The sequence below is a fragment of the Periophthalmus magnuspinnatus genome, chromosome 3, assembly GCF_009829125.3.
Source record: "Periophthalmus magnuspinnatus isolate fPerMag1 chromosome 3, fPerMag1.2.pri, whole genome shotgun sequence".
Classification (NCBI taxonomy): domain Eukaryota; kingdom Metazoa; phylum Chordata; class Actinopteri; order Gobiiformes; family Gobiidae; genus Periophthalmus; species Periophthalmus magnuspinnatus.
This window is the reverse complement of record NC_047128.1, coordinates 18,576,338-18,603,205: the sequence shown is the minus strand read 5'-3', so window position 1 is coordinate 18,603,205 and position 26,868 is coordinate 18,576,338. Positions and strand designations below refer to the sequence as shown.

General features: G+C 37.0%; 1 protein-coding gene across 1 annotated transcript; it reads right to left on the bottom strand.

The window, feature by feature from the left end:
* LOC117393846 (sialoadhesin-like) lies at window positions 1-26,734 on the bottom strand. Its single transcript, XM_055229882.1, has 20 exons — window positions 26,659-26,734; window positions 26,557-26,589; window positions 24,010-24,270; window positions 23,087-23,347; window positions 22,722-22,979; window positions 20,714-20,983; window positions 18,707-19,003; window positions 18,359-18,634; window positions 17,990-18,244; window positions 17,165-17,275; window positions 6,199-6,438; window positions 5,784-6,041; window positions 4,707-4,967; window positions 4,343-4,600; window positions 3,325-3,591; window positions 2,173-2,469; window positions 1,819-2,094; window positions 1,419-1,673; window positions 896-1,006; window positions 1-41 (listed from the first exon to the last, which is right to left on the bottom strand). Exons 1-20 carry the CDS (start codon window positions 26,693-26,695, stop codon window positions 1-3), a joined length of 4,323 nt encoding a protein of 1,440 aa, XP_055085857.1. The 5' UTR covers window positions 26,696-26,734.
* Window positions 26,735-26,868: the final 134 nt, after the last annotated feature.

Below are 26,868 nucleotides of genomic sequence, written 5' to 3'. Positions count from 1 at the left end.
TCACATGATCTCCAGCAGACGTCTGATTGGTTGTATTGGATCTACAAATTATAACACTGATTAATACTTAAAGTGCATATGACTCATTTCTCATTTAACATCATAATATTTAACATTTGCCCCTTCCTTTTCTTATTCAATTTTTTTTTTTTTTTTTGGTGAAGTTTCTAATTTTACTTCCTGGTTGGACGTGAGCAGCAGATATGACACGTAGAGCTAAGTCCATAACTGTTCCCTGTCTGTGTGATCCCTCAGTCGTCCAGGTATGATTCATAGAAAAAGAAATATATAAAATCTGTCAACTGGACAAGTTGAAAGAGTGAAGACATTTTGCTGCTGCTTCTTCAGTTCAGGTCAGATCACTGGAGGACACTGCCTTATATCTATCTGAAGGAGGATGGAGTTATAGATGTAGTAATAGATTGGAGATAGATGATCAATACTCTATCATCAGACCCAAATCAAAACAAAGAAAAGAATAGGACAAGTCAGGATGCTAATAGGCAGATTTTATATTTTTCTTTTACTATAACTGTTTCCTAGCAACCATAATGTAAACAAGGGGCAAAACCTGTCTAAATTGTACAATAGTTATTATTAGACTAATAGAAATAAATAACATCACCTGATAACATAGGCAGAGGTATATTCTGTTTTAGAACCCTCTGATAGTACTTCATGTATTTTTGTACTTTTTTCAGTTTCTTTTTTCTACAAACTGCCACTTAACTGATGTAATTATCACAGATACTATCCCAACAAACCAAGTCATAATTTGAAAATCTGCCGCTTGAGGAATTGTACGTTACTGACCTTTTAACGCACAAATCTGAAAAACACAAAATTCAAAATTCAAAAATAAATATCAATATTATTTGTATAACTTTATTTGTACCTTTCTTGTTTCTGTAGAGCCATAGAATCAGAAACAGGATCAAAATGAAAACTAACACACAAGCCACAACCAGCACGATCACATGAACTGGAAAGCTCCTCTTCTCAGACACTGACAAAACAATTAGATATTTATTATTTCAATTTATGAAAACATTTATCAATCAACTCACTTTAAATACATTTATGCCAATTTTATCTCACTGTCCCGCCTATAAAATAATGTAGAATGTACCTGATCTTGCAGTGGAGTCTCTTTGTGTGGGTTTTAGATTCATTTCTCAAAGGCACTTTTGATAGAACAAGAACTCCCCAGGTGGCAGTGTGAAAAGAGCCTATTGCAACATGTGGCTTAAACTATAGACTTTAAATGGTAGACTTCAGTTAAATTAATTAAATCCTTAAATTATACAGATTAGCTATTATAATTTTTTCTCAAATCTGTCCCACCCAATCACACAACCTGTTCCATTGTAGAGGTGAAAACTCTTATAACAATTACAACACAAATACATTTTACTCACATGTGACAGACAGCCAACTCTCTGGAGAAGTCAGGACCTTTTGTGCAGAGTCCTGAAGTTCACATCTGTATGAACCCTGATCAGACTTGGACACTGCTGAGATGTTGTATTGTCTGGAAGAATCTTTTTGGATTAATTGTCCATCTTTATAGAAATGGACAAAGGAGAAAGCAGCAGAATGTCCCAGTTTACAGGTGAGAGAGACGGCATGTCCCTCAGGCACAGGGAGCGCCGGGATCAACAGGACCACAGCATCTGTCAAGAGAAAAATAATAGTTAAAACGTGAATTGAATAAAAAGACAACCACCAACTAACTCCAAACACCCATCACCACACCCTTGTCTGTGTATGGCTGTGTCTGTGGCTCAGTACAACTGACTTCTGCAGGTCTAGACCTACCATGAACAGTGATGTTGACAGCATCAGACATTTGTCCAGTCCCAGACTCACACCAGAACACTGCTCTGGCCTCTTGAGGTGGAGAAAATTCACATGTACGTGTGTGTTCTGTTGTGTGGGAGCGACACTGCTGTAAGGACTTTGTGGTCAGAGAAAACCTCTGGACTCTCCACTCTTCATCTGACGAGCCGGGCCCACAGCTCACTGACACTTTGTCCATGGTGAGGTGTTGTGAGCTTTTAGGAAGCACATCTGGAGTCACTCTGGAACCAGCATCTAACAGAACATTACCATCTTAAATTACTGAGTGTATAGTAGATACTAATCAAGAAGAATCAGAGACAGAAGTGCTACCTGCAGACCAGACAAACTGCGGTGGACTGTATTCAGTGTAGAAGTCTGTCCCTCGTGCAGCTCGACATACAAAGCCGGTTGTGCTGCTCAGACCATGAACACTGAAGGAGCCATGTGCAGTCCCTGAGGTGTCACCACTGAGCAGTTCATGTGAGTACAGGCCTGATGGAAGAGGAACAGCCTGGTACCAGTAAAACCTCCATCCTGCAGAGGGCGATGTAACGTCACAATTCAGAGAGACAGAGGCACCAGGACTCAACCAGGACGGAGACGCAGAGACGACAGGGACGGCTTTATCTGCAGAGTTAGATTAAAGTAAATTATATTACTCTAAAATGTAAATTATGTACAGCTGTGGTTTTGTGAAAAAATATTAACTTAAAATATAAACCTAAATTGCCCAGAAATCTTTTATTTTTTATTTTTATTCTAATAGTGGGCTTTTACACTTCTATGGTGTAACTCCTCACACATAACACATCTAGATGATCATATTGCCTTTTACTGTTTTAAAAATGCTATAAATGTCAACACTTTTGTTTTTGAGTCCCCCCTCCCCTTACTGTCCACGCAATGGGATGAGGGACTCAGAGGCGACCCCTTCAGAGCACAATCACAAAACAATTGGCATCCATTTTGTTGAAGTTTATTATTTTGTATCATGACTTTGTAAATTTATGAAAAATTGCATTGTGGGAGCATGGGTGACAAAGGCTTGTGGGCTGATCATTGGGCTTAATCGCACTGTGAACCGTCAGGAGGATTTGAATGTGACTACTAAATTACTCAAACATGCATGGATGACATATAAAACCTCTTCAGGCATGTTTTTGGTGAGGGGAAAACATTATACCATGGTAACAAGCTAAAAATGTAAATGTTACCTAATGCCCTCTCTTTAAATTAACTTTATAGTGTCAAAAAAATCTAAAGTGAAAAGTGAAAATCTTATGTGATAACCCCAAAATACCATGACTTTTGAAGTGTTTGTACAAAAACATCTGAAGTTGATCTGATAATGAAAAACACCTTGTGACATGTTTGAGTTAATTTGTGCATTAACTGACAAAACTGTTGTATTTGAAAGACAACATACAATACATTTTGAAATAATTCTTTATATAAACATAACTATAGTCATATTGGACTCACCGATCACTTGTAACTTGGTCACCTGGCTCCACTGTGTTCTCTGATATGCTCCTCTCCCTCTGCAGCTGTAGTCTCCACTGTCAGACTCAGACACATTGGAGAGTGCATATTCTCTGGTTGCTGTAGGTAAGTCAACTCCTGTCCTGCTCCATTCATAAGTCCACTGTGAGTTTCCTTCATCCTCCACCTCACACCTGAGAGACAGGCTCTCTCCTACAAACACCTCTGTCCAGTCAGGCTCAGGTTGCACCACTGCTCCGTTTGACACTGTAAAGTTTGATCATAAAACTGTTATTGAACTACTTATGACACATTGACACTGTAAAGTGACTTCTTACACCTACAGCTTGTTTGCAGGCAGTAACGTCCTGTTTACATGTCAATGCTGGCCAAGAAAACATTTAATTCCTGTTCAATTTGATCTGTATTTAGATGTAAATGATGAGGAGTGAACAGTGCGGTGCTCCCATTGACACACTGCACTACACCACAAAAGTAATGTTACCTCATCTTTACAACTTTGAGATCACTTTTAGATCTTGTGCTTTTCTGAGGCATTACTGGTGGACTTTAAAATAAGAATTAGTCTTTTTTCTGACAGTTCCTTGTGAAAATATGAATGTATGATGCCTAAATACATATTTTGTGATTGTGGTCAGCTGCACACTGCCTGCAGACAGCCAATCACTGCAAAGATCCGGACTGCTCTCTCAAGACATATCAAAACAGTTAATATTTGTGAAAACTTGTGTCTGAGTAAACAGCCCTTAAGTTTGAGCTGTTCCCATGACGTTTTGTTTGGACTTGGCAAAGTTGCCCTTTGTCACTAGTTGTGTTTGTGTTTTTGTTGAGCTGCAGAAACTCCACATCATGAGGCCTTGATCATCACATAATTGGTGATAAGAGCATGTTCCTTGAACATGGCTCTTAATTGACCTTGGAAAAAGGAAGTATCTCTTTGAGAACATGTTGTCAGTGTAAGTGCTGAGATATACAGTGTAGAAATAACTGCACTCACCAATTTCCCAAATAGTGACAATGTTACTTTCTGGTGTGAGAATGAGCTCCTCTTCTCCTCTGCAGGAGTACACACCTCCACGATGTACAGCGATAGTAGCTGTAGCTTCATTTAAGATCTCAAAGTGAGAAGTATGAGTGGAAGTACGTCTGATCCATTGATATTTCTGAATCGATTCTATGTAACAGCTCAGCATCACCCTGCCACGCTCTGGGATGAGGAGACTGTCTGCACTCAGCCTAATACTCCGACTTCTGTCTGTAGAAGGAAAATAAATAAACAAGGCCATTGGTAAAGATAAGTGAGTATTTCATACTTATTTTGATGTTTAATCATAAAAACATTACTGAAAGACTCTACAGACATGTGTATATTGTAAGTTTATTTGCTGTGTACAGTGTTGCTCCATCCATCCCACAGGAGTACAAGCCCTGGTCTGATCCTGAGGCTGAGATGATCATCAGCTCCACTGTTGTTTCAGATGTTCGTTTAAACTGATGGTTTGTGTCTGTTTTCACAATGACTCCATCTTTGTAGAAGTGCAGATATTTTTTGGAGGGTCCTACACACCGCAGAATCACTGTGTCTCTAATGAAGGCCCCTGAAGGCATCAGCAGAGGCAGACCTGCAAATCCATTCAAATGTGTACAGTTATTATTATTATTATTATTATTATTATTATTATTATTATTATTATTATTATTATTATTATTATTATTATTATTATTATTATTATTTATTACAATTATGAAACAAAAAACTGCGTGATAATATAGTACATTGGAGAGACAGGTGTAAACTTTGTAAAACAGGATAGCTGCTGCAATTTGTGTTCAAGTCCAAAGTGAAAGGATAACACTGATAAATTTACTGTTCAAAGTTTTCACGACTCCCTGTCAGATGATCTTTAATCCAAATACTATGTGAAAATGTTGGGAAGTAGACCAAATGTGAATTTATACAACACTTCGACAATTCAACAGGCCACAGGAGCAGAGGCACAAACTTTTGCACTCACTGAACGCTCTCATTTACATCAGTATTATGACAAAAATAATACACACACTTCCCAATGGTAAATCACACACAACACACCCACAAACTGCATAAGCTATTTTTCAGTTTCTACTCACAGTTTAGAGCATGGACTGATAACTCAGGCCCTAAATCTGCCATGTTTCCCTATTGGTCTCTCTGGCACTTTCACCTGCAGTTAGACTTAAACTTACATGTGCACTCACATATAACTTTGGTTCATTGACTTAAACTTTAACCTTGTGTCTCTCATCTGTGGGCACTAGGCACAGCTCAGTCTGGTCTGTTTGGTATTACCCTGGTCGACCCTCAGCACTCTCTAAATCTGATCCTCATGACCAAACCATACACCACCATTATATTACCAACAACTACAGACTAATGATCAGTGTGTTTTTTTACTCACCAGTCTCCATAATGTCGATCGCATTAGTTTCTTTAGTTATGATCAGAGTATCCACCCCTCTGCAGGAGTACACTCCTCCACGAGTTACACTTATTCTAGTTTTGTGCTCATTCAATATTTCAAAGTCAGGGGCATTAAGTGAAGAGCGTCTGAGCCACTGAGGGTTTTCAAAGTCCTCTACAGAACATTCCAGAGTCACACTGCCCTGGTCTGGTACAATCCAGCTGGAAGCCCGTATCCAAATATGACGACTCTGCCCTGCTCAGAGAAAAGTCATTCACACAACAGGAATCATTATATATTTAACCATTACACATTATATATATGTTAGTTTATTGAATAAATAACCAAACTCTTAAAAACAAAGTTATAAACTGTTACTGGTACTTACTTCTAACCCACATCATTTTCTGACCATATATTATCCAGTCATTGCTCACACATGTGTAAACTCCATAATCTGTATCAGACACTGAGCTGATCGTCAGCTCCACTCTGGTGTTTGTCCTTCTGATCTGATGAGAGGCATCTTCTGTCACCAGTCTGTCGTCTTTGTAGAGGCTCATCTTTTCCATGTCTATGTCCGACCCCAAACACCGCACAGTCACAGAGTCTCTGAGCCACGGGGTTTTGTCTGGAGCTTCTAAAGTCACACCTGTGCAGAGCCATGTACTATTGGGTTAGGTATTAGTGAAGTCTGCAACTTTATTACATGGTTTGTTTGAAATTTGCCCTTTTACAGCAATACTCGCTCTACACCAGATCAACTCTCCTTCAGGAAATACTTCTCTGTGTTTGTAAAGTTCATGTTTAAAATACCTTCCTAGTTCTGACCATTTCAACTGAAGCTTCTTTATTTTTGTAATTTAGTTTTTATTGTTTCTTAAAGTGGCCAAATGTGCATGAAATGACAGGTATAATTAAATGTGATGAAGCATTGTACATGTTTCTTAATTCTATTTCATATGTCCAAAATCTAACCTTCTTACTCAAAGTATTTTATTTAAATACAGTTTCTTGTCCCCATTTTTTCTTTTCATCATCCATCATTCTTGCATCTTTCCTTATTATCGTGTTCATTTGACAATTTCATATTGATTTGATTTTCAATATTTAAAATTACTTCATATCACAGGTTTTGATTTCAAGATAATTAATTTCAGAGAATAATTTAGAGGGGTGGAGTATATAGGCTAAATAATATATCAAATTTAAAAACATATAAATTATACTTCCAGCTTTTCTGACCTAGAAAACAAAACTAAACCCAAAATGAAAATGCAAATACATAAAAATGAAAGCATGTAATAAAAACTAAAACTAAAATAAATAAAATATAATCGAAGGATGAATAAATAAATAAATAAAGAAAGAAAAAACAAAAGAAATAAAACAAATAAATAAACAAATAAGTAGAGAAAGATTATTTATATTGGATATAATAATAATATCAACACAATGACTTGTATTCTACAGATGATCTTACAGTAACTGTAAGAAAACATGCTCCTCTTGGTTGGTATTTGGCTGTAGACTTAGGTTGCTCTTTGGGTTTATTTTGAGGCCTAAATCTCACATTTTATCTTCACTTAAATAGTTCTCCCATGTATCCCACATTGACTGACCCAGTTGTCCCAAACCTTTCATTTTAAATGTGATTTGTTCCATTTCTTTGGTCTTCTTAATCTGATTTTTTCCATTTCTCTATAGTTGGGCTATTTTTCGTAGCACTTTTCCTTCATATGCAGAAGTCTGAGTCATTCCCACCAGTATTACAGTTTTGTGAGTTTTAGTTTTTGTTCAAAGTAGTTTCAATATACATTTGATTTTGTTACATATATTTTCCCCAAAATTATTGTAGAACTGGGCGTGACCAGAAGATATGAGAGTAGTTTCTCCACAATTCCTCCAGCACAATGAGGATATTGAACTGAAGCTTCTTCTGCTGAATCAAAACATGAATAAAAAAGGAACATAACGTGGTTACCTTGGGTTGTTTCACAGAGGACAGCGATGAGATCTGAAATGAGAACAGTAAACAATGGACAAAGGTCTGACTCTGGACTTGTATTAAAGTGAATGTACTCACAGGAGCAGAGCAGAGACCAGACCCAAGGAGAGTCCATCCTTAAACCAGCACGGCTCTGCAATTAGACTCTCCAAACTCTCAAAGCTACACTCAAAAGAGGAAGTCACACTCTTTTACATTCAAAACTACCCTGCACTTCCTTCCTTTTGACACTATCTGTTTTGCATTTGACACTTTAAATGGCAGCAATCAGAGAATGTGAAGATTATAGTGACATTGTAAAGTGCAATAAGGTCTCTCCGAAATGTTAGTGACAAATGAACCACCTCACACTTTGAGGACTTCAGGGACCGGCCTCCTGCTGGTGCCCAGAGTCAGGACTAAACATGGGGAAACAGCGTTTAAGTTTTATGCTGCACTTTGACAATGTTTAAATCCAGGCTCAAACTCAGTTCTGTTCAGCTGTGCATATGACTGAAAGGGTTTTATTCTGCACTCTTCTGTTTTAATGTTAATTTTATGATGATTATTTATTTTTATTTTATTTTTTTTTATTGTTTTGATTTGTGTTAATTTAATGTCTTTCTTATTCTGTAAAGTGTAAGTACTTTGAACTACATTGTGCATGAGTTGTGCTATACAAATAAACTTTCCTTGCCAATAAGGTCCACACTTTAAAATTAGTTCCCCTCAAACAACAATTGTTTAACCATTCATAACTGTACTAACCCCGTTTGAGTAAAAAAATATTCCAGGGATTTCTGCTTATGGATTTTCTCAACTCTGACAGACCTTGTCAAAATAAAATAATTTGAAAAAATAAATGATAAATGAACAGAGCTGGATCTTCGTATACACAGACTATACTTGAGTAGGGCCCTGCAGCTCAGAGGGGCCCCGCCTCCCGAGTCCTGATAGTTTGATCATTCAAGTTAGTCAGTCAATGTACATGTATTTATGACAAAACAGGACTCTGATTTGCTCCTCCATGTAAATATCACTTTCTCATTGGTTAAATAGATAAAATACAGCACACTGCAGTGACCTGACCTCACCATGACCCTGCCCTGACCTCACCCTGACCCCGCCCTCTTCCCCTCGCCCATAAACACATCTCAGCATGATGTAACACATTTGAATATGTTTAATCACACCCTAGTCACACTTTTTAAAAAGTTTTCCTGCATTTATTGTCACAAACATAACCATGAAATGAAGCTAAAGTGAACGTTTTCTGCAGTTTCAGACTCGTCACATTATTATAAAGAGATGGTGAGGCTAAAATATTTGTAGTGAGTAGGCCTAAATCAAATTATTATGTTGGATTCATTTCAGTTCAGAGTTTACAGAGAGGAGAGAGCGGAGCATGTTATTGCGAGGTCACATTGGGGAGAGATCACAACAAGGAAATACAACTTATAGGGCAAGTTTAAATTACATTAAGAGAAAAAACAACTCAATACTAAATGAACACATCACACCATCTTGATGCATAAAAGTGGATACTATAACGGACTAGAAACAGTTAATCGACAACTACTACAATCGACAAATACTACAATCAACCAAAACATGGATACCCCGTTAAACCACGCCCCCAAACACAAAAAAACAGACTCTGCCACAGACACCGAATCAATAACAAACTTTGACTATTACCCGCGCTTCACAAGGAAATTAAGAAACTGCGACGCAGCCTTGATCTCGCTCAAGACCAAATAGTTCAATCTAATACAGAACTCAAAAAGTCAGTCAAATCTCTCAAAAGCGAACTAGACCTGGTCAACAACACAATGGATCATTTAAAAAAAACATATTAGACCTTCAAAATCATAGCACGTGGGACAACATCATATTCTCCAGAACACAGGAAAACAAAGACGTGAACTCGGAGGAAAAGATTAAGAAATTTGTGCGAGCCCAACTCAAACTTGCATCGGACACAGTTAACAGCATAAAATTCCACGCCAACGCCATGGCTCTTCTAAAAAGACACTGTACACGGCCCAATAAATAACCCTGATGCCCCCCACTGTTAGCCCTCTAGCCGTCTAATAGCTTTGGACAATTGTACCCCCCCCAATCCCAACCCTGTATTCTTATTGTATGTTCTATGTTGCACACACACAACACTCATACACACACACGCACACACATTCGCACTCAAAACATAACCACTAGATCATAATTCCACACGGATGACGTTTCCAACCCAAAACGTCCCTTAAATTTGTATTGTGGAACATCAGAGGAATCGGTTCCCAAATAAAAAGGAACAAAAGTTTTACCCATCTCAAACACTCACAACCTGATATACGCCTTTTACAGGAAACTCACCTACCAAAATCAGAAAATAATAATAATTTACTCTGCTAAATTCAACTCAAAGCAAAGACGAGTATCCATTCTCATGAGCAAGAAACTCACATTCACTCACAACATCACAATTTCAGACCCAGAAGGATGTTTTATAATGATTCATATCTTAATTAACAATAACGCCATAACAATTGGAAACCTATACGGACCGAACACAGACAATACGACTTTTTTCCATAACTTCTTCACATCCCTCTCCCTACACTCAAACTGCCCTATCACTGTTGGAGGTGACTTTAACACCTTATAAACCCATCAGAAATATGTTATCTAACAACACATCACAATCCACTGAAGTAATCAAACAATATATGAATGAAATGGGCCTAAGCGATACCTGGTGACACCAAAACCCAACAGCAAGGCAACATTTTTTCTACTCCCCAGTCCATAAATCCTATTCTCGCATTGATTATTTTCTTGTTACTAACTTCATAATGGCAAACATCACAAATCCCACAATACATCACATTATTATCAGTGATCATGCCCCAATAACCTTTTGGAATAACTCAAACCCACATAAAACAACCACTAGAGGGCGACTGAACACATCCCTCCTTAAAGACCCTGAATTTAAAAACCTTATCCAAAGTGAGTGCACATCCTTTCTATAAATAAATGATCCCCCCCCCCCCACACACACACACACACATATAAAGAACAATAAGAACAAAATTAATTAGAACAGAAAATAAAACAATCAGAAACTAAAACAATCAGAAACCATAAATGCAAACAACCCCACTGAAGAAATACAAGAAAATCCAAAGCAGCACAATTACAAGCTCAATCATATTATTAATAGTAAAACCAAATTTATGATACACCAACTACGACAAGAACATTTCCACCACAACAATAAATCAGGGGAAATATCTAGCTAATCAAACAAAGCAAAATAAAGAAAAGGCAATAATTGTTAGAATTAAGGACTCGGCAGGAAAGTCAACACAGTCACCAGAAGAAATAAACCACATATTCAAGGACTTTTACACATCCCTATACTCATCAGACAAAATAACCAAACAATCAGACATAAATGCCTTTCTTAACAATATTATTCTTCCAAAGTTCTCACGAGAACAAATAAGCATGATTGAGGCCCCTATAAACGACAAAGAACTACACACTGCAACCAAATTAATGCCCAACGACAAGGCTCCAAGACCTGATGGTTTCTCTGCAGAGTTCTAGCATTTTTGGACCATTTTCTCGTCATTGTTCCTTCGACTCATTATTAAAATTAAAGAAACTGCCAGATTACCCATACACATGAACAATGCAATAATCTCACTCATCCCAAAACCCAACAAAGATGCAACACTACCCTCAAATTACCGGCCCATCTCTCTCATCAACGCATAAAATCATTACAAAACTATTAGCTCATCGAATTGATAAAGTTATCCCCTCTATCACACACCCAAATCAAACAGGCCTCATTAAAAATAGACAATCATCAAAAAACACTCACAGACTATTCAATTTAATGCAATATTAGACCACTCAATAAAATCCAACCATAATAGTCTCAATAACATTCGACAGAGTAAACTAGTCTTTCTTGTTATCAACACTACAAAAATTTTGCTTTGGGGAATCATTTATTAACTGGATACATATCTTGCATACTTCAGCTACAGCTACAGTATTGACTAATGGACTGATCTCACAACCATTCACACTCCATAGAGGAACCAGACAAGGATGCCCACTCTCTCCAGCATTATTCACTATATTTATTGAACCACTTCCAGCAGCCATCCATCAAAACCCAACCATTACAGGGATTCCCACACTCACTCATCACCATATAAAAAGCTTATACACAGATGATATATTACTGTACTTGCAGCAACCGTACACATTACTCACAGAAACCATCAAACTAATCAGGCAATTTGTGGAAACATCCCAATATCTGATGTTCCATTCCAAGGCCATACTATCAAACACCCATGAAAAAAGCACCCATGCTTTAAATTTTTAACAGTATCTTGATCTCTGAGCCTGGTGGAAATTTCATAAACTTACTAACTCCACCATAGCACCATCCAATTTCACACCTATCTGGAACAATACAGACTTCCTACAAAAGAAGAAAGGAATCACACATCTACAGCATATATTTCAAGACAACAGACTGGTCTCATAATACCTAGAATACCACCAACTCAAATCTGTGATCCAAAGAGTTTACAGTACAAAAAAATATTAATCTCGCCCTCCCCCGAAACATCACAAGAATAATAAATATTAAATCAACAACAAAAAAAAAAATAGCAGCCAATATCTACAGAATAATCTTACAATCAGACAAAACTATGGCAATACCACATGAAAAATAGGAAAAAGACTTGGGAATTGCCCCTGAAATGCCAAGTTCTGGACCCCAATCTGCAATAACACCTACAATTTGTCCGATAATACAAACGTACACCTCATACAATACAAAATACTACATAGAACACATCTTACTAGACAGAAAATGGCAAAATTTAGCTCAAGTACAGACAAATTCACCAACTGCACACAAAACTCCACCAACACCTACATCCACGCCTTATAGTTCTGCTCCTCTGTCTTCCAATTTTGGAGACAGGTGACAGAATCACTCTCTACCCTCTTGGACTGCTGCATCCCTCACTCCCCCTCAATCTGCTTTTAGGAGACACATCCCATGTTACCCTAGACCCAACTGAAACTAAACTGCTCCTAGTAGCTCTAAATATAGGCAAGAAAACAATACTTATCAACTGGAAATGAAAAGGCAACATTAGCCTCAACCAATGAAAAAATCTGCTTTTACAACACATTTCCATAGAACAATCACTCACAGTTACTGACACTACAGAAACTGAAACTGGAATACCCTCTTACACTTATTACAAAACAACTGAATTCCCTTAACTATACAGATTCTTATTTATTTTATTATTATTATAATAATTATTTAAAAAATATATATTATTACTACTATTATGTATTGTATTTCCTTTATGCTATGTTTTCTGTGTTAAAAGTGGCTCCTAAATTATTATTATTATTATTATTATTATTATTATTATTATTATTATTATTATTATTATTATTATTATTATTATTATTATTATTATTCATGTTGTTGTTGTTATAAACATTTTGACTGTTATTGTTTATTACATTTTAAATGTATTATATTTTTTGTGTTTGTATGTTTATGACTTAGGTCACTCTTCATTTCTGCAGAATTAACTATTAATAATATAGTATGGTATACACTCGATCATACAATTAACCTTTTTGTCTTTTTGTTTCAGTGACGCTGGGTGCTTCCTGGTGGTTGGGCTCGACACGTTGGTGAGGTGAAAGTAAGAGACTCTTTGTCTCTATCTTGTGGATAATTGTACATACTGCACACGTGTAAGAGTAAGTGATCCAGTGGGGGGGGCGCAAAGTGGAGGCAAAATTTTAATATTCCATTTAAACGAATATTTCAGAAACTATAAGGGTATGAAAAGGAATAACAGGAAAGAGAAATTATACAATTAGCATAAATTTCACACAGCTCCATGGCAACACCATCTAACAGACGACATGGGTCCTATACATTTTTTTAGAGATGACATGAAGAGCTAATGTGTAAAATTTCACATTATTTCATAAAACTAATATTTTTATCATGAAAGAAAAAAATTTGAAGCAGTCCCATTAGGATAATATTGGTCGAACATGCACAGGAACATGCACAGGAACATGCACAGGGACATACACAGGAACATACACAGGAACATGCACAGGAATAAAGACAGGACCAAACAGAAGAACAAACAACATACGGTGGAAGCAACAGATACACAGGCCCTGGAACAAAAGAATAACCACAGGAACATTCACATGAACAAACATATAACCACACACAGGAACATTGACAAAACAACAGAAGTGTTGGGATGTAACATCTGATTTCTAATTTGAAGTTAATGTAAAATGAAAGACAAAACATTAAATAATGGACGACAATATAAACAAAAATGAGAAAGACTACAGGGGGAGTGGTGCAAGAAAAAACAATCAGATAATTTCATGTTGTCAACATAAAGCTTTTGTCACTTATAGACTTACTCACAGTGAGTAAAACATTTATTCATGTAAGAGTACTGTTACTTCAATAAAGATATTACTCAAGTAGGAGTAAAAATATGTTGTTGAAAATTTCTTTCGTTAAAAAGTTAATTAAGTAAATGCAACTAACCTGTCTGTGGTTATTATTATTAAAGCTTTGTATAGTTCAATGCTTTTTAGATAAGTTTTAAATGGTGCCTCCTGCTGCCGAACGTGTTAGTACTTCTGAATAAACACAGACGTCTTCCTGTTCTTTTTTCCTTGACTGAGTTTGATAGAAAAAATAAATAAATATTAAAATTACAGACTAGTTTCACTTTATTCCAAAAAAAAGAAAAAAAAAAAAAAAAGAAAAGAAGAATATTATCATGCACAGTAACTCATACAAGAAATGTAAAAGGTAACATGGTAACAACTAAATACATTGTGTGCTGCAGTTAATGCCCCATAAGAAGTAAAATACTCCCTCTTTACATAAATGTTGTCTATATAAAGACGCCAGGAGGACTTGCAAACTTTACATGCTGCAAATATAACAAACACATGCTCAAACCAAACAGGGCCTATTCATTCCCACTTACTTGTAAAACAAATCACTTCTATCTTATACGTTTACATTTTACATTCACATTTTAACGTGGGAGAGAAAATATCGGATGTCCGTCCATATTCACTTTTGCAGTCTTTTTCACTTGAGAATAAACCGTTTCATCTGTGGAAATATTGTCTGATTCCACTGTTGAGAAAGACATGGATTTGTTTTAAGTTGAAAACAATGTGCATTTATTTTGTTATGAGAAAACTCCACATATCAATATTACCTTTAGTTTTATGTTTTCTTTTCCTTTGGAGGTTCACTTGAGAATACACCACCTCCTCTGCAGGGAGAACAAACAACTGATGACAATGCAGAGGAAATTTGAATATCTACTTGGAATTATAGGAATTAATGTAAAATTTGTTATGAACAGAGGTGAGTAGAGTAAACAAAAGTTGTACTCAAGTCAGAGTAATGTTACTTCAACAATAATATTACTGTAAGGGATGGAACATCTGATTTCTAATTTGAAGTTAAGGTAATTTGAGAGAGAAAACATTAAATAATGGACAAAAGCATAAACAAAAATTACAAAGATGTTATATCTGTAGAAGTGGTGCAAGGAAAAAAAAAGTTCAAATCATTTCATATTGTCAACATAAAGTCTCTTTTAAACTTTTTCACAGTACAGTTACTTCAACAACTGGTGTGGAGTTTTGCATGTTTCTCCCCGTGTCTGGATGGGTTTCTTCCGGGTACTACGGTTTCTCGAAATCAACCAAAACATGAACGCCCTTCGAGACAACTGTTGTTGTGATTTTGGGCGTTGCAAAAATAAAATGAATTTAATTGAATAAAGACATTACTCAAATACGAGTAAAAGTATGTTGTGGGAAAAGTACAATTTCTTTAAAAAGTGACTTGAGTAAAAGTAACTGAGTACTACCCACCTGTGGTTATTACAGTAATATTAATGTGTTGTTTAGTTTACTGTTTTATGGCATATTTTAGCATTTTTGTTGATGTTAAGATATAAATGGTACCTCCTGCTGCCGAACGTGTTACTACTTCTGAATAAACACAGACGTCTTCATGTTCTCTTTTTTTCTTGACTGAGTTTGGCAGAAATAAATAAAAATAAAATTACGGATTAGTTTGACTCTATTAAAAAAAACATCTAAACTCACCATTTCTATTTTTAAATTCAAGCTGAGAATAGGTGGTCTCTGTAAAATAAAACAAAATGTGATTCATGGTCTGTTTGACGTCTTTTGTGCGTTATGCATCTTTGCTCATGGAGACGACATTGAATTTTCGTGATACAAATTACAATTAAAAATAAAAACTAAAGTTTTTACTGACCCTCCGAAGTTAAAGTGTGTGTCACATGATCTCCAGCAGACGCCTGATTGGTTGTATTGGACCTACAAATTATAACACTGAATAATACTTAAAGTGCATCTGACAGGTTAGACTACTCATTTCTCATTTAATATTTGCCCCTTCCTATCCTTATTCTATTACTTTTTTTTTTGGTGAAGTTTCTAATTTTACCTCCTGGTTGGACATGGGCAGCAGATAGGATTCAAAGAAAAAGAAATATATAAAATCTGTCAACTGGACAAGAAGAGTGAAGATGTTTTGCTGCTGATTCTTCAGTTCAGGTCAGATCACTGGAGGACTCTGCCTTATATCTATCTGAAGGAGGATGGAGTTTTAGATATGGGACAGATCATCTATTTCGAATCTATAACTCCATCGTCAGACCCAAATAAAAACAAAGAAAAAATAGAGCTAGCCAGAATACTAATAAGTGTGAAAGCACCCATTAGGGGCCTGAATGATTATGCTAAGTATGACTGAGGAACAGTGCTCACTTACTGTAGCTCAATAGACTTAGCCCACAAACAGAAACTGGAAACAATGTGTGTTTTCAGTTTCAGTGTAGTTAACTCCTCCCTTCAGACAGATATAGGCAGTGTCCACCAGCAATCTGACCTCAACTAAAGAAGCTGCTTAGATGGGCAGTGAAACGTCTTCACTCCTACAACTTTTGGTCCAGTTGATAGATTTTACATTTTTCTTTTACTATAACTACTACCACTACTACTTCATGTACTTTTGTACTTTTTTCCGTTTCTTTTTTCTAAAAACTGCCACTTAACTGATGTAATTATCACAGATACTATCCCACCAAACCAAGGAATAATTTGAAAATCTGCCGCTTGAGGAATTGTACGTTACTGACCTTTTAACGCACAAATCTGAAAAGCACAAAATTCAAAGTTAAAATAAATATCAATATTATTTGTATAACTTTATTTGTACCTTTCTTGTTTCTGTAGAGCCATAGAATCAGAAGCAGGATCAAAATGAAAACTAACACACAAGCCACAACCAGCACGATCACATGAACTGGAAAGCTCCTCTTCTTGGACACTGACAAAACAATTAGATATTTATTATTTCAATTTATAAAAACATTTATCAATCAACTTATTTTATAAAATATATTTATGCCAATTTTATCTCACTGTCCGGCCTATAAGATAATGTAGAATGTACCTGATCTTGCAGTGGAGTCTCTTTGTGTGGGTTTTAGATTAATTTCTCAAAGTTAATGCTAACCAAATCGAAATCTCAAAATAGAACATAAAAAACTTAGATCTAATGGAAAGTCAATTGCTTTTGTATACAAGATCATTCTGACTATAGTGCTACTTTAACATCAATAATTTATTTTAATTTCAGTGTGCATTACTTTCCAAACACAAATAACATACAACTATTTATATCGTAAAGGTCATGCATCTTTGATTACCCATCTGTATCTGTCAGATATTTAAATATTGGTTTATTTAAGTACGACTCAGTTAATTCCTCACAGAGAATGAATGGAGCAGGAAGAGCAGATCGGCACTTTTGATAGAACAAGAACTCCCCAGGTGGCAGTGTGAAAAGAGCCTATTGCAACATGTGGTTTAAACTATAGACTTTAAACGGCATACTTCAGTTAGATTAATTAAACTGTCAAGTCATACATATTAGCTATTATAATCTTTTCACAGGTCTGTCCCACCCAATCACACAACCTGTTCCATTGTAGAGGTGAAAACTCTTATAACAATTACAACACAAATACATTTTACTCACATGTGACAGACAGCCAACTCTCTGGAGAAGTCAGGACCTTTTGTGCAGAGTCCTGAAGCTCACATCTGTATGAACCCTGATCAGACTTGGACACTGCAGAGATGTTGTATTGTCTGGAAGAATCTTTTTGGATTAATTGTCCATCTTTATAGAAATGGACAAAGGAGAAAGTAGCAGAATGTCTCAGTTTACAGGTGACAGAGACGGCATGTCCCTCAGGCACAGGGAGCGCCGGGATCAACAGGACCACAGCATCTGTCAAGAGAAAAATAATAATTAAAATGTGAATCGAATAAAAAAACAACTACCAACTAACTCCAACTGCGCATCACACCCTTGTGGCTCAGACATCTGAAGGTGTAGACCTACCATGAATGGTGATGTTGACAGCATCAGACATTTGTCCAGTCCCAGACTCACACCAGAACACTGCTCTGGTCTCTGGAGGTGCAGAAAATTCACATGTATGTGTGTGTTCTGTTGTGTGGGAGCGACACTGCTGTAAGGACTTTGTGGTCAGAGAAAACATCTGGACTCTCCACTCTTCATCTGACGAGCCGGGCCTACAGCTCACTGACACTTTGTCCATGGTGAGGTGTTGTGAGCTTTTAGGAAACACATCTGGAGCCACTCTGGAACCAGCATCTAACAGAACATTACCATCTTAAATTATTGAGTAAATAGTATATAATAATCAAGAAGAGTCAGAAGTGCTACCTGCAGACCAGACAAACTGCGGTGGACTGTATTCAGTGTAGAAGTCTGTCCCTCGTGCAGCTCGACACACAAAGCCGGTTGTGCTGCTCAGACCATGAATACTGAAGGAGGCATGTGCAGTCCCTGAGGTGTCACCACTGAGCAGTTCATGTGAGTACAGGCCTGATGGAAGAGGAACAGCCTGGTACCAGTAAAACCTCCATCCTGCAGAGGGCGATGTAACGTCACAATTCAGAGAGACAGAGGCACCAGGACTCAACCAGGACGGAGACACAGAGACGACAGGGACGGCTTTATCTGCAGGGTTAGATAAGATAAGATATGCCTTTATTAGTCCCACAGTGGGGAAATTCCAGTATTGCACCACACAGTTAAAGAAAAGAAGGAAAATGGTACATGCAATAAAACAAGATAATAGATAAATAGCTTAAAATAATTTTAAAAATAGACTTAAAAAATAAACTAAAAATAGAGTAAAAATAGACTCTAATGTTAGATTAAAGTGAATTATATTACTCTTAAATGTAAATTATGTACAGCTGGGGTATCTGACTATATTCTATTAAAATAGTAAAATGGATTCCTCATTTTACTAAATTTGTGAGGTTTTGTGAAAAAAAAGTGAACTTAAAATATAAACCTAAATTGCCCACAAATTTTTTTTTTTTTTTTTTTTTTTTTTAGAGTGGGCTTTTACACTTCTATGGGGTAACTCCTCACACATAACACATCTAGATGACAATATTACCTTTTACTGTTTTGAAAATGCTACACATATTAGCGCTTTTAACAAGTTTCAATTTTGTTTCTGACACTCAGATTCCACCCTCTCCTTAATGTCCACGCAATGGGATGAAGGACTCAGAGGGGACCCCTTCAGGGCACCATCACAACACAGTTGTGACAGTTTTTTAGTTTATTGTTTTGTATCATGATTTTGTATGTTTATGAAAAATTGCAGTGTGAGCATTGGTGACAAAGGGTTGTGGGCTGAGCATTGGGCTTAATCGCACTGCTAACTGTCAGGAGGGTTTGAATGGGACTGCTAAAGTATTCAAACATGCATGGATGACATACAAAACCTCTTCAGGTATGTTTTTGATGATGGAAGAAGATTATACCATGGTAACAAGCTAAAAATAATAATAATAATAATAATAATAATAATACATTTTATTTGATAGGCGCCTTTCAAGGCTCTCAAGGTCGCCGTACACATATACACACATACACAATACAAATTGAACAATGTAAAATGGTTAAAAAATACATTTAAAAACAAATATAGATTAAAAGACAGTGCAGTTATGGTCAGAGTGGTCAGGGTGAGAAGGCCTTTTTAAACAGATGAGTTTTGAGTTTAGATTTGAAGTGTGAGAGTGAGTGTGTGTTGCGGAGGTCATGGGGGAGGGAGTTCCAGAGCTGGGAAGCAGAGCAGCTGAAGGCTCTGCTCCCCATAGTGACAAGACGGGCAGGAGGGACAGTGAGGTGCAGGGAAGAGGAGGAGTGGAGGGAGCGGGCAGGTGTGGAGATGTGAATGAGGTCAGACCGGTATGGAGGGGCCAGGTTGTGGAGAGCTTCGTATGTGAGGAGTATGATTTTGTAGTGTATGCGGTGCGTGATGGGGAGCCAGTGGAGCTGTTGCAGGACAGGTGTGATGTGGTGATGGGAGGGTGTGTGTGTGATAATGCGGGCAGCTGAGTTTTGGACCAGTTGGAGTTTATGGAGTGATTTCTGTGGGAGTCCGAACAGAAGAGAAAGAAAATGTCAATGCCCACTCTTTAAATTAGCTTTATGTTGTCAAAACAATCTCACAACTGTGAAAATCTAATGTGATAATAATACCATGGCTTTTGATGTGGTTGTCCAAAAAAAATCTGATCATCAGAAACACCTTGTGACATGTTAATTTGTGGATTAGCTGACTCAACTGTTGTATTGGAAAGACAACATTACATTTTGAAATAATTCTTTATATAAACATAGCTATAGCCATATTGGACTCACCGATCACTTGTAACTTGGTCACCTGGCTCCACTGTGTTCTCTGATATGCTCCTCTCGTCCCTCTGCAGCTGTAGTCTCCACTGTCAGACTCAGACACATTGGAGAGTGCATATTCTCTGGTTGCTGTAGGTAAGTCAACTCCTGTCCTCTTCCATTCATAAATCCACTGAGAGTTTCCTTCATCCTCCACCTCACACCTGAGAGACAGGCTCTCTCCTACAAACACCTCTGTCCAGTCAGGCTCAGGTTGCACCACTGCTCCGTTTGACACTGTAAAGTTTGATCATAAAACTGTTATTAAACTAATTATGACACATTAGCACTGTAAAGTGACTCCATAACCCTACAGTTTGTTTGATGACAGTTACGCCAAAACATTAAATTCCTCATTTAGATGTAAATGATGAAGTGTGAACAGTGCTGTGCTCCTACTGACACACTGCACTACACCACAAAAGTAATGTTACCTCATCTTTACAACTTTAAGATCGATTTTAGGTCTTGTGCTTTTCTGAGGCATTACTGCTGGACTTTAAGATAAACAAAAGCATTTTTTTCTAAGCTTCTTGTATGGTGTATGTATGATGTTTAAAAACATATTTTGCTCAGGTGCACGCTGCCTGCAGACAGTCAATCACTGCACAGATCTGGGCTGTGCTCTCATTATTATGAAGTCAAGACGGCCTCACGTCCCCAAAGAAACTACCTCTTCCGATGTTTCCATTGAGGTACAGATTCAAAAATACGTAGCTCTTTGTCATGTAAAAGAAAGGCCAATCTGATATCAGAACAGTACAGTTTTGTGAAAACTTGTGTCTGAGTAAACAGCCCTTAAGTTTGAGCTGTTCCCATGACATTTTGTTTGGACTTGGCAAAGTTGCCCTTTGTCACTAGTTATGTGTGTTTGTTGAGCAGCAGAGTCTCCACATCATGAGATCTTGATCATCACATAATTGGTGATAAGAGCATGTTCCTTGAACATGTCTCTTAACTGACCGTGGAAAAAGGAAATATCTCTTTGAGAACATGTTGTCAGTGTCAGTGCTGAGATTTACAGTGTAGAAATAACTGCACTCACCAGTTTCCCAAATGGTTACAATGTTACTTTTAGGTGTGTAAATGAGCTCCTCTTTTCCTCTGCAGGAGTACACACCTCCACGATGTACAGAGACTTTAGCTGTAGCTTCATTTAAGATCTCAAAGTGAGAAGTATGAGCAGAAGTACGTCTGATCCATTGATATTTCTGAATCCATTCTATGTAACAGCTCAGCATCACCCTGCCACGCTCTGGGATGAGGAGACTGTCTGTACTCAGCCTAATACTCCGACTTCTGTCTGTAGAAGGAAAATAAATAAACAAGGCCATTGGTAAAGATAAGTGAGTATTTCATACTTATTTTGATGTTTAATCATAAAAAAAATTACTGAAAGACTCTACAGACCTGTGTATATTGTAAGTCCTTTTGCTATGTCCAGTGTTGCTCCATCCATCCCACAGGAGTACAAGCCCTGGTCTGACCCTGAGGCTGAGACGATCATCATCTCCACTGTTGTTTCAGATGTTCGTTTAAACAGATGGTTTGTATCTGTTTTCACAATGACTCCATCTTTGTAGAAGTGCAGGTTTTCGTTGGAGGGTCCCACACACCGGAGAAATACTGTGTCTCTGATGAAGGCCCATGAAGGCATCAGCAGAGACAGACCTGCAAATCCATTCAAATGTGTACACTTATTATTATTATGATTATTATTATTATTATTATTATTATTATTATTATTATTATTATTATTATTATTATTATTATAGCAAAAACTGTGTGAGAATATAGTACATTGGAGAGACAGGTGTAAACTTTGTAAAACAGGATAGCTGCTGCAATTTGTGTTCAAGTCCAAATTAAAAAGGATAACACTGGTAAACTGGCTTTGGAAAAAGGAAGGATCCCTTTGAAAACATGTTGTCCGTGTCAGTGCTGAGATTTACAGTGTAGAAATAACTGCACTCACCAGTTTCCCAAATGGTGACAAAGTCACTTTCTGGTGTGAGAATGAGCTCCTCTTCTCCTCTGCAGGAGTACACACCTCCACGATGTACATAGACTTTAGCTGTAGCTTCATTTAAGATCTCAAAGTGATAAGTATGAGCGGAAGTACGTCTGATCCATTGATATTTCTGAATCAATTCTATCTCACAGCTCAGCATCACCCAGCCACTCTCTGGGATGAGGAGACTGTCTGCACTCAGCCTAATACTCCGACTTCTGTCTGTAGAAGGAAAATAAAATAAACAAGGCCACTGGTAAAGATAAGTGAGTATTTTATACTTATTTTGATGTTTAATCATAAAAACATTACTGAAAGACTCTACAGACCTGTGTATATTGTAAGTGCTTTTGCTATGTCCAGTGTTGCTCCATCCATCCCACAGGAGTACAAGCCCTGGTCTGATCCTGAGGCTGAGACGATCATCAGCTCCACTGTTGTTTCAGATGTTTGTTTAAACTGATGGTTTGTGTCTGTTTTCACAATGACTCCATCTTTGTAGAAGTGCAGGTTTTTGTTGGAGGGTCCCACACACCGGAGAAATACTGTGTCTCTGATGAAGGCCCCTGAAGGCATCAGCAGAGGCAGACCTGCAAATCCATTCAAATGTGTACAGTTATTATTATTGTTGTTATTATTATTTATTACAATTGTTATTATTATTACTATTATTATTATCATTATTATTATTATTAGAGCAAAAACTGTGTGAGAATATAGTACATTGGAGAGACAGGTGTAAACTTTGTAAAACAGGATAGCTGCTGCAATTTGTGTTCAAGTCCAAAGTAAAAAGGATAACACTGGTAAACCGGCTTTGGAAAAGGAAGTATCTCTTTGAGAACATGTCAGAGCTGAGATTTACAGTGTAGAAATAACTGCACTCACCAGTTTCCCAAATGTTGACAATGTCACTTTCTGGTGTGAGAATGAGCTCCTCTTCTCCTCTGCAGGAGTACAGACCTCCACGATGTACAGAGACTTTAGCTGTAGCTTCATTTAAGATCTCAAAGTGAGAAGTATGAGTGGAAGTACGTCTGATCCATTGATATTTCTGAATCGATTCTATGTAACAGCTCAGCATCACCCTGCCACGCTCTGGGATGAGGAGACTGTCTGCACTCAGCCTAATACTCCGGCTTCTGTCTGTAGGAGGAAAATAAATAGATAAGGCTGTTTGTAAAGATAAGTGAGTATTTCATACTTATTTTGATGTTTTATCATAAAAACATTACTGAAAGACTCTACAGACCTGTGTATATTGTAAGTTTATTTGCTGTATACCGTGTTGGTCCATCCATCCCACAGAAGTACCAGCCCTGGTCTGATCCTGAGGCTGAGACGATCATCAGCTCCACTGTTGTTTCAGATGTTCGTTTAAACTGATGGTTTGTGTCTGTTTTCACAATGACTCCATCTTTGTAGAAGCGCAGGTTTTTGTTGGAGGGTCCCACACACCGCAGAATCACTGTGTCTCTGATGAAGGCCCCTGAAGGCATCAGCAGAGGCAGACCTGCAAATCCATTCAAATGTGTACAGTTGTTATTATTATTATTATTATTATTATTATTATTATTATTATTATTATTATTATTATTATTATTATTATTATTATTATTATTATTATTATTCATGGTGTTGTTATTATTATTTATTACAATTATGAGAGAAAAAACTGCATGATAATATAGTACGTTGGAGAGACAGGTGTAAACTTTGTTAAACAGGATAGCTGCTGCAATTTGTGTTCAAGTCCAAAGTAAAAAGGATAACACTGGTAAATTTACTGTTCCAAGTTTTAATGACTCCCATCAGATGATCTTTAATCCAAACACTATGTAGACTAAATGTGAATTTACACAACACTTCGACAATTCAACAGCCCACAGGAGCAGAGGCACAAACCTTTACACTCACTGAACGCTCTCATTTACATCAGTATTATGACACAAATAATACACACACTTCCCAATGGTAAATCACACACAACACGCCCACAAACTGCATAAGCTATTTTTCAGTTTACTGCATACTCACAGTTTAGAACATGGACTGATATCTCAGGCCCTAAATCTGCTATGTTTCCCTATTGGTCTCTCTGGCACTTTCACCTGCAGTTAAACTTAAACTTACATGTGCACTCACATATAACTTTGGTTCATTGACTTAAACTTTAACCTTGTGTCTCTCATCTGTGGGCACTAGGCACAGCTCAGTCTGGTCTGTTTGGTATTACCCTGGTCGACCCTCAGCACTCTCTAAATCTGATCCCCATTAACAAACTAAACACCACCATTATTTTTTTGTATTTTTGTATTTTTTATGTGGTCAAGCGTGCATGAAATGACAGGTATGATTAAATATGATAAAGCACTGTACATGTTTCTTAATTCTATTTCATTTGTCCATAATTGTCAAGATCCCAGTCTGCCCTGTGTTTTTGTGATGTCCTTCTCCTTCCCTTCTGCGTCTGAGCCTGGAGGTGGGCGGAGACTCTGTTACCTCCCATCATGCACCTGAAAACTATTAACAATCAAGCCTGCACCTGTGGAGCATTAAGGGACTGAGGATCCGACACTCGTCACCAGATCGTCTGTGTATTTCCTGTGGTACAGTTCTGCTTGGCTCAGTCTAGTTTTTGGACTTATGATCTCTATCCTCAGGTACGCTGCACCTCTGCCTCCGACCCAACTCACCTCGACTGGTACGAGCACCCCAGCCTCTGACTCCACGACCCACGACCTGCTTGAAGACTTCAGCATACGTTACTGCTCTCAACTGTCTGCTCCGTCAACCTACTTTTACATTACCATTTTGTAAATAAACTTTGTTCAATCTTTTACTCCGAATTTGAATCTTTGGTCTGACCAGAGATTACCACAATAATTTAACCTTTTTACTCAAAGTATTTTATTTAAATAGAATTTCTTGTCCCCCTTTTATTCTTTTCATTATCCATCATTCTTATATCTTCCCTTTTGTAGTGTCATGTTCATTTAACAATTTTATTTTAGAGATTTTATTTTCAATATTTTAAATTCATATTACAGGTTTTGGTTTCAATTTTAGAGGTGGCAAAAATAGACAAAATAAATAAAACATAAACTTCCATCTTACCCGTCGTCAAAAATATGACAAAATCCAAATTGAAAATATAAAAAGATAAAACCAAAATTTTATATACAAATAAAAGGAGTAAATAACTAAATACATAGAGAAATGTTATTTACATTGGATATAGCAATAATATCAACACAATGACTTGTATTCTACAGATGATCTTACAGTAACTGTAAGAAAACGTGCTCCTCTTGGTTGGTATTTGGCTGTAGACTTATGTTAGTTTTATTTTGAGGCCCATCTCACATTTTATCTTCACTTAAATAGTTCTCACATTTATCCCACATTGATTGACATAGTTGTACCAAACCTTTTTTTTTTTTTTTTTTTTTTAAATATGATTTGTTCCATTTCTTTAGTCTTCCTAATTTTTCCATTTCTATATAGTTGGGCTATTTTTTTATTTATTTATTTTTTTAGCACTTTTCCTTAATATCCAGAAGTCTGAGTCATTCCCAACAGTATTACAGTTTTGTGAGTTTTACTTTTTGTTCAAAGTAGTTTCAATATACATTTGATTTTGTTACATATATTTTCCCCAAAATTATTGTAGAACTGGGCATGACCAGAAGATATGAGAGTAGTTTCTCCACAATTCCTCCAGCACAATGAGGATATTGAACTGAAGCTTCTTCTGCTGAATCAAAACATGAATAAAAAAGGAACATAACGTAGTTACCTTGGGTTGTTTCACAGAGGACAGCGATGAGATCTGAAATGAGAACAGTAAATAATGGACAAAGGCCTGACTCTGGACTTGTATTAAAGTGAATGTACTCACAGGAGCAGAGCAGAGACCAGACCCAAGGAGAGTCCATCCTTAAACCAGCACGGCTCTGCAATTAGACTCTTCAAACTCTCAAAGCTACACTCAAAAGAGGAAGTCACACTCTTTTATATTCAAAACTATTCTGCGTTTCCTTCCCTTTCACACTGTCGGTGTAGTATTTGATACTTTTAAGAGTTTGGCAGCAGTCAGAGAAGTGACATT

What these genes read in the sequence shown, in the direction of transcription:
- LOC117393846 (XM_055229882.1), bottom strand. Translation starts at nt 26,695, where the DNA reads ATGGACTCTCCTTGGGTCTGGTCTCTGCTCTGCTCCT. An exon ending in CTGGTCTCTGCTCTGCTCCT is followed by an intron (nt 26,590 to 26,658) that starts GTGAGTACATTC and finishes TTCTCATTTCAG; the next exon opens with ATCTCATCGCTGTCCTCTGT. An exon ending in GATCGACATTATGGAGACTG is followed by an intron (nt 4,968 to 5,783) that starts GTGAGTAAAAAA and finishes ATGGATTTGCAG; the next exon opens with GTCTGCCTCTGCTGATGCCT.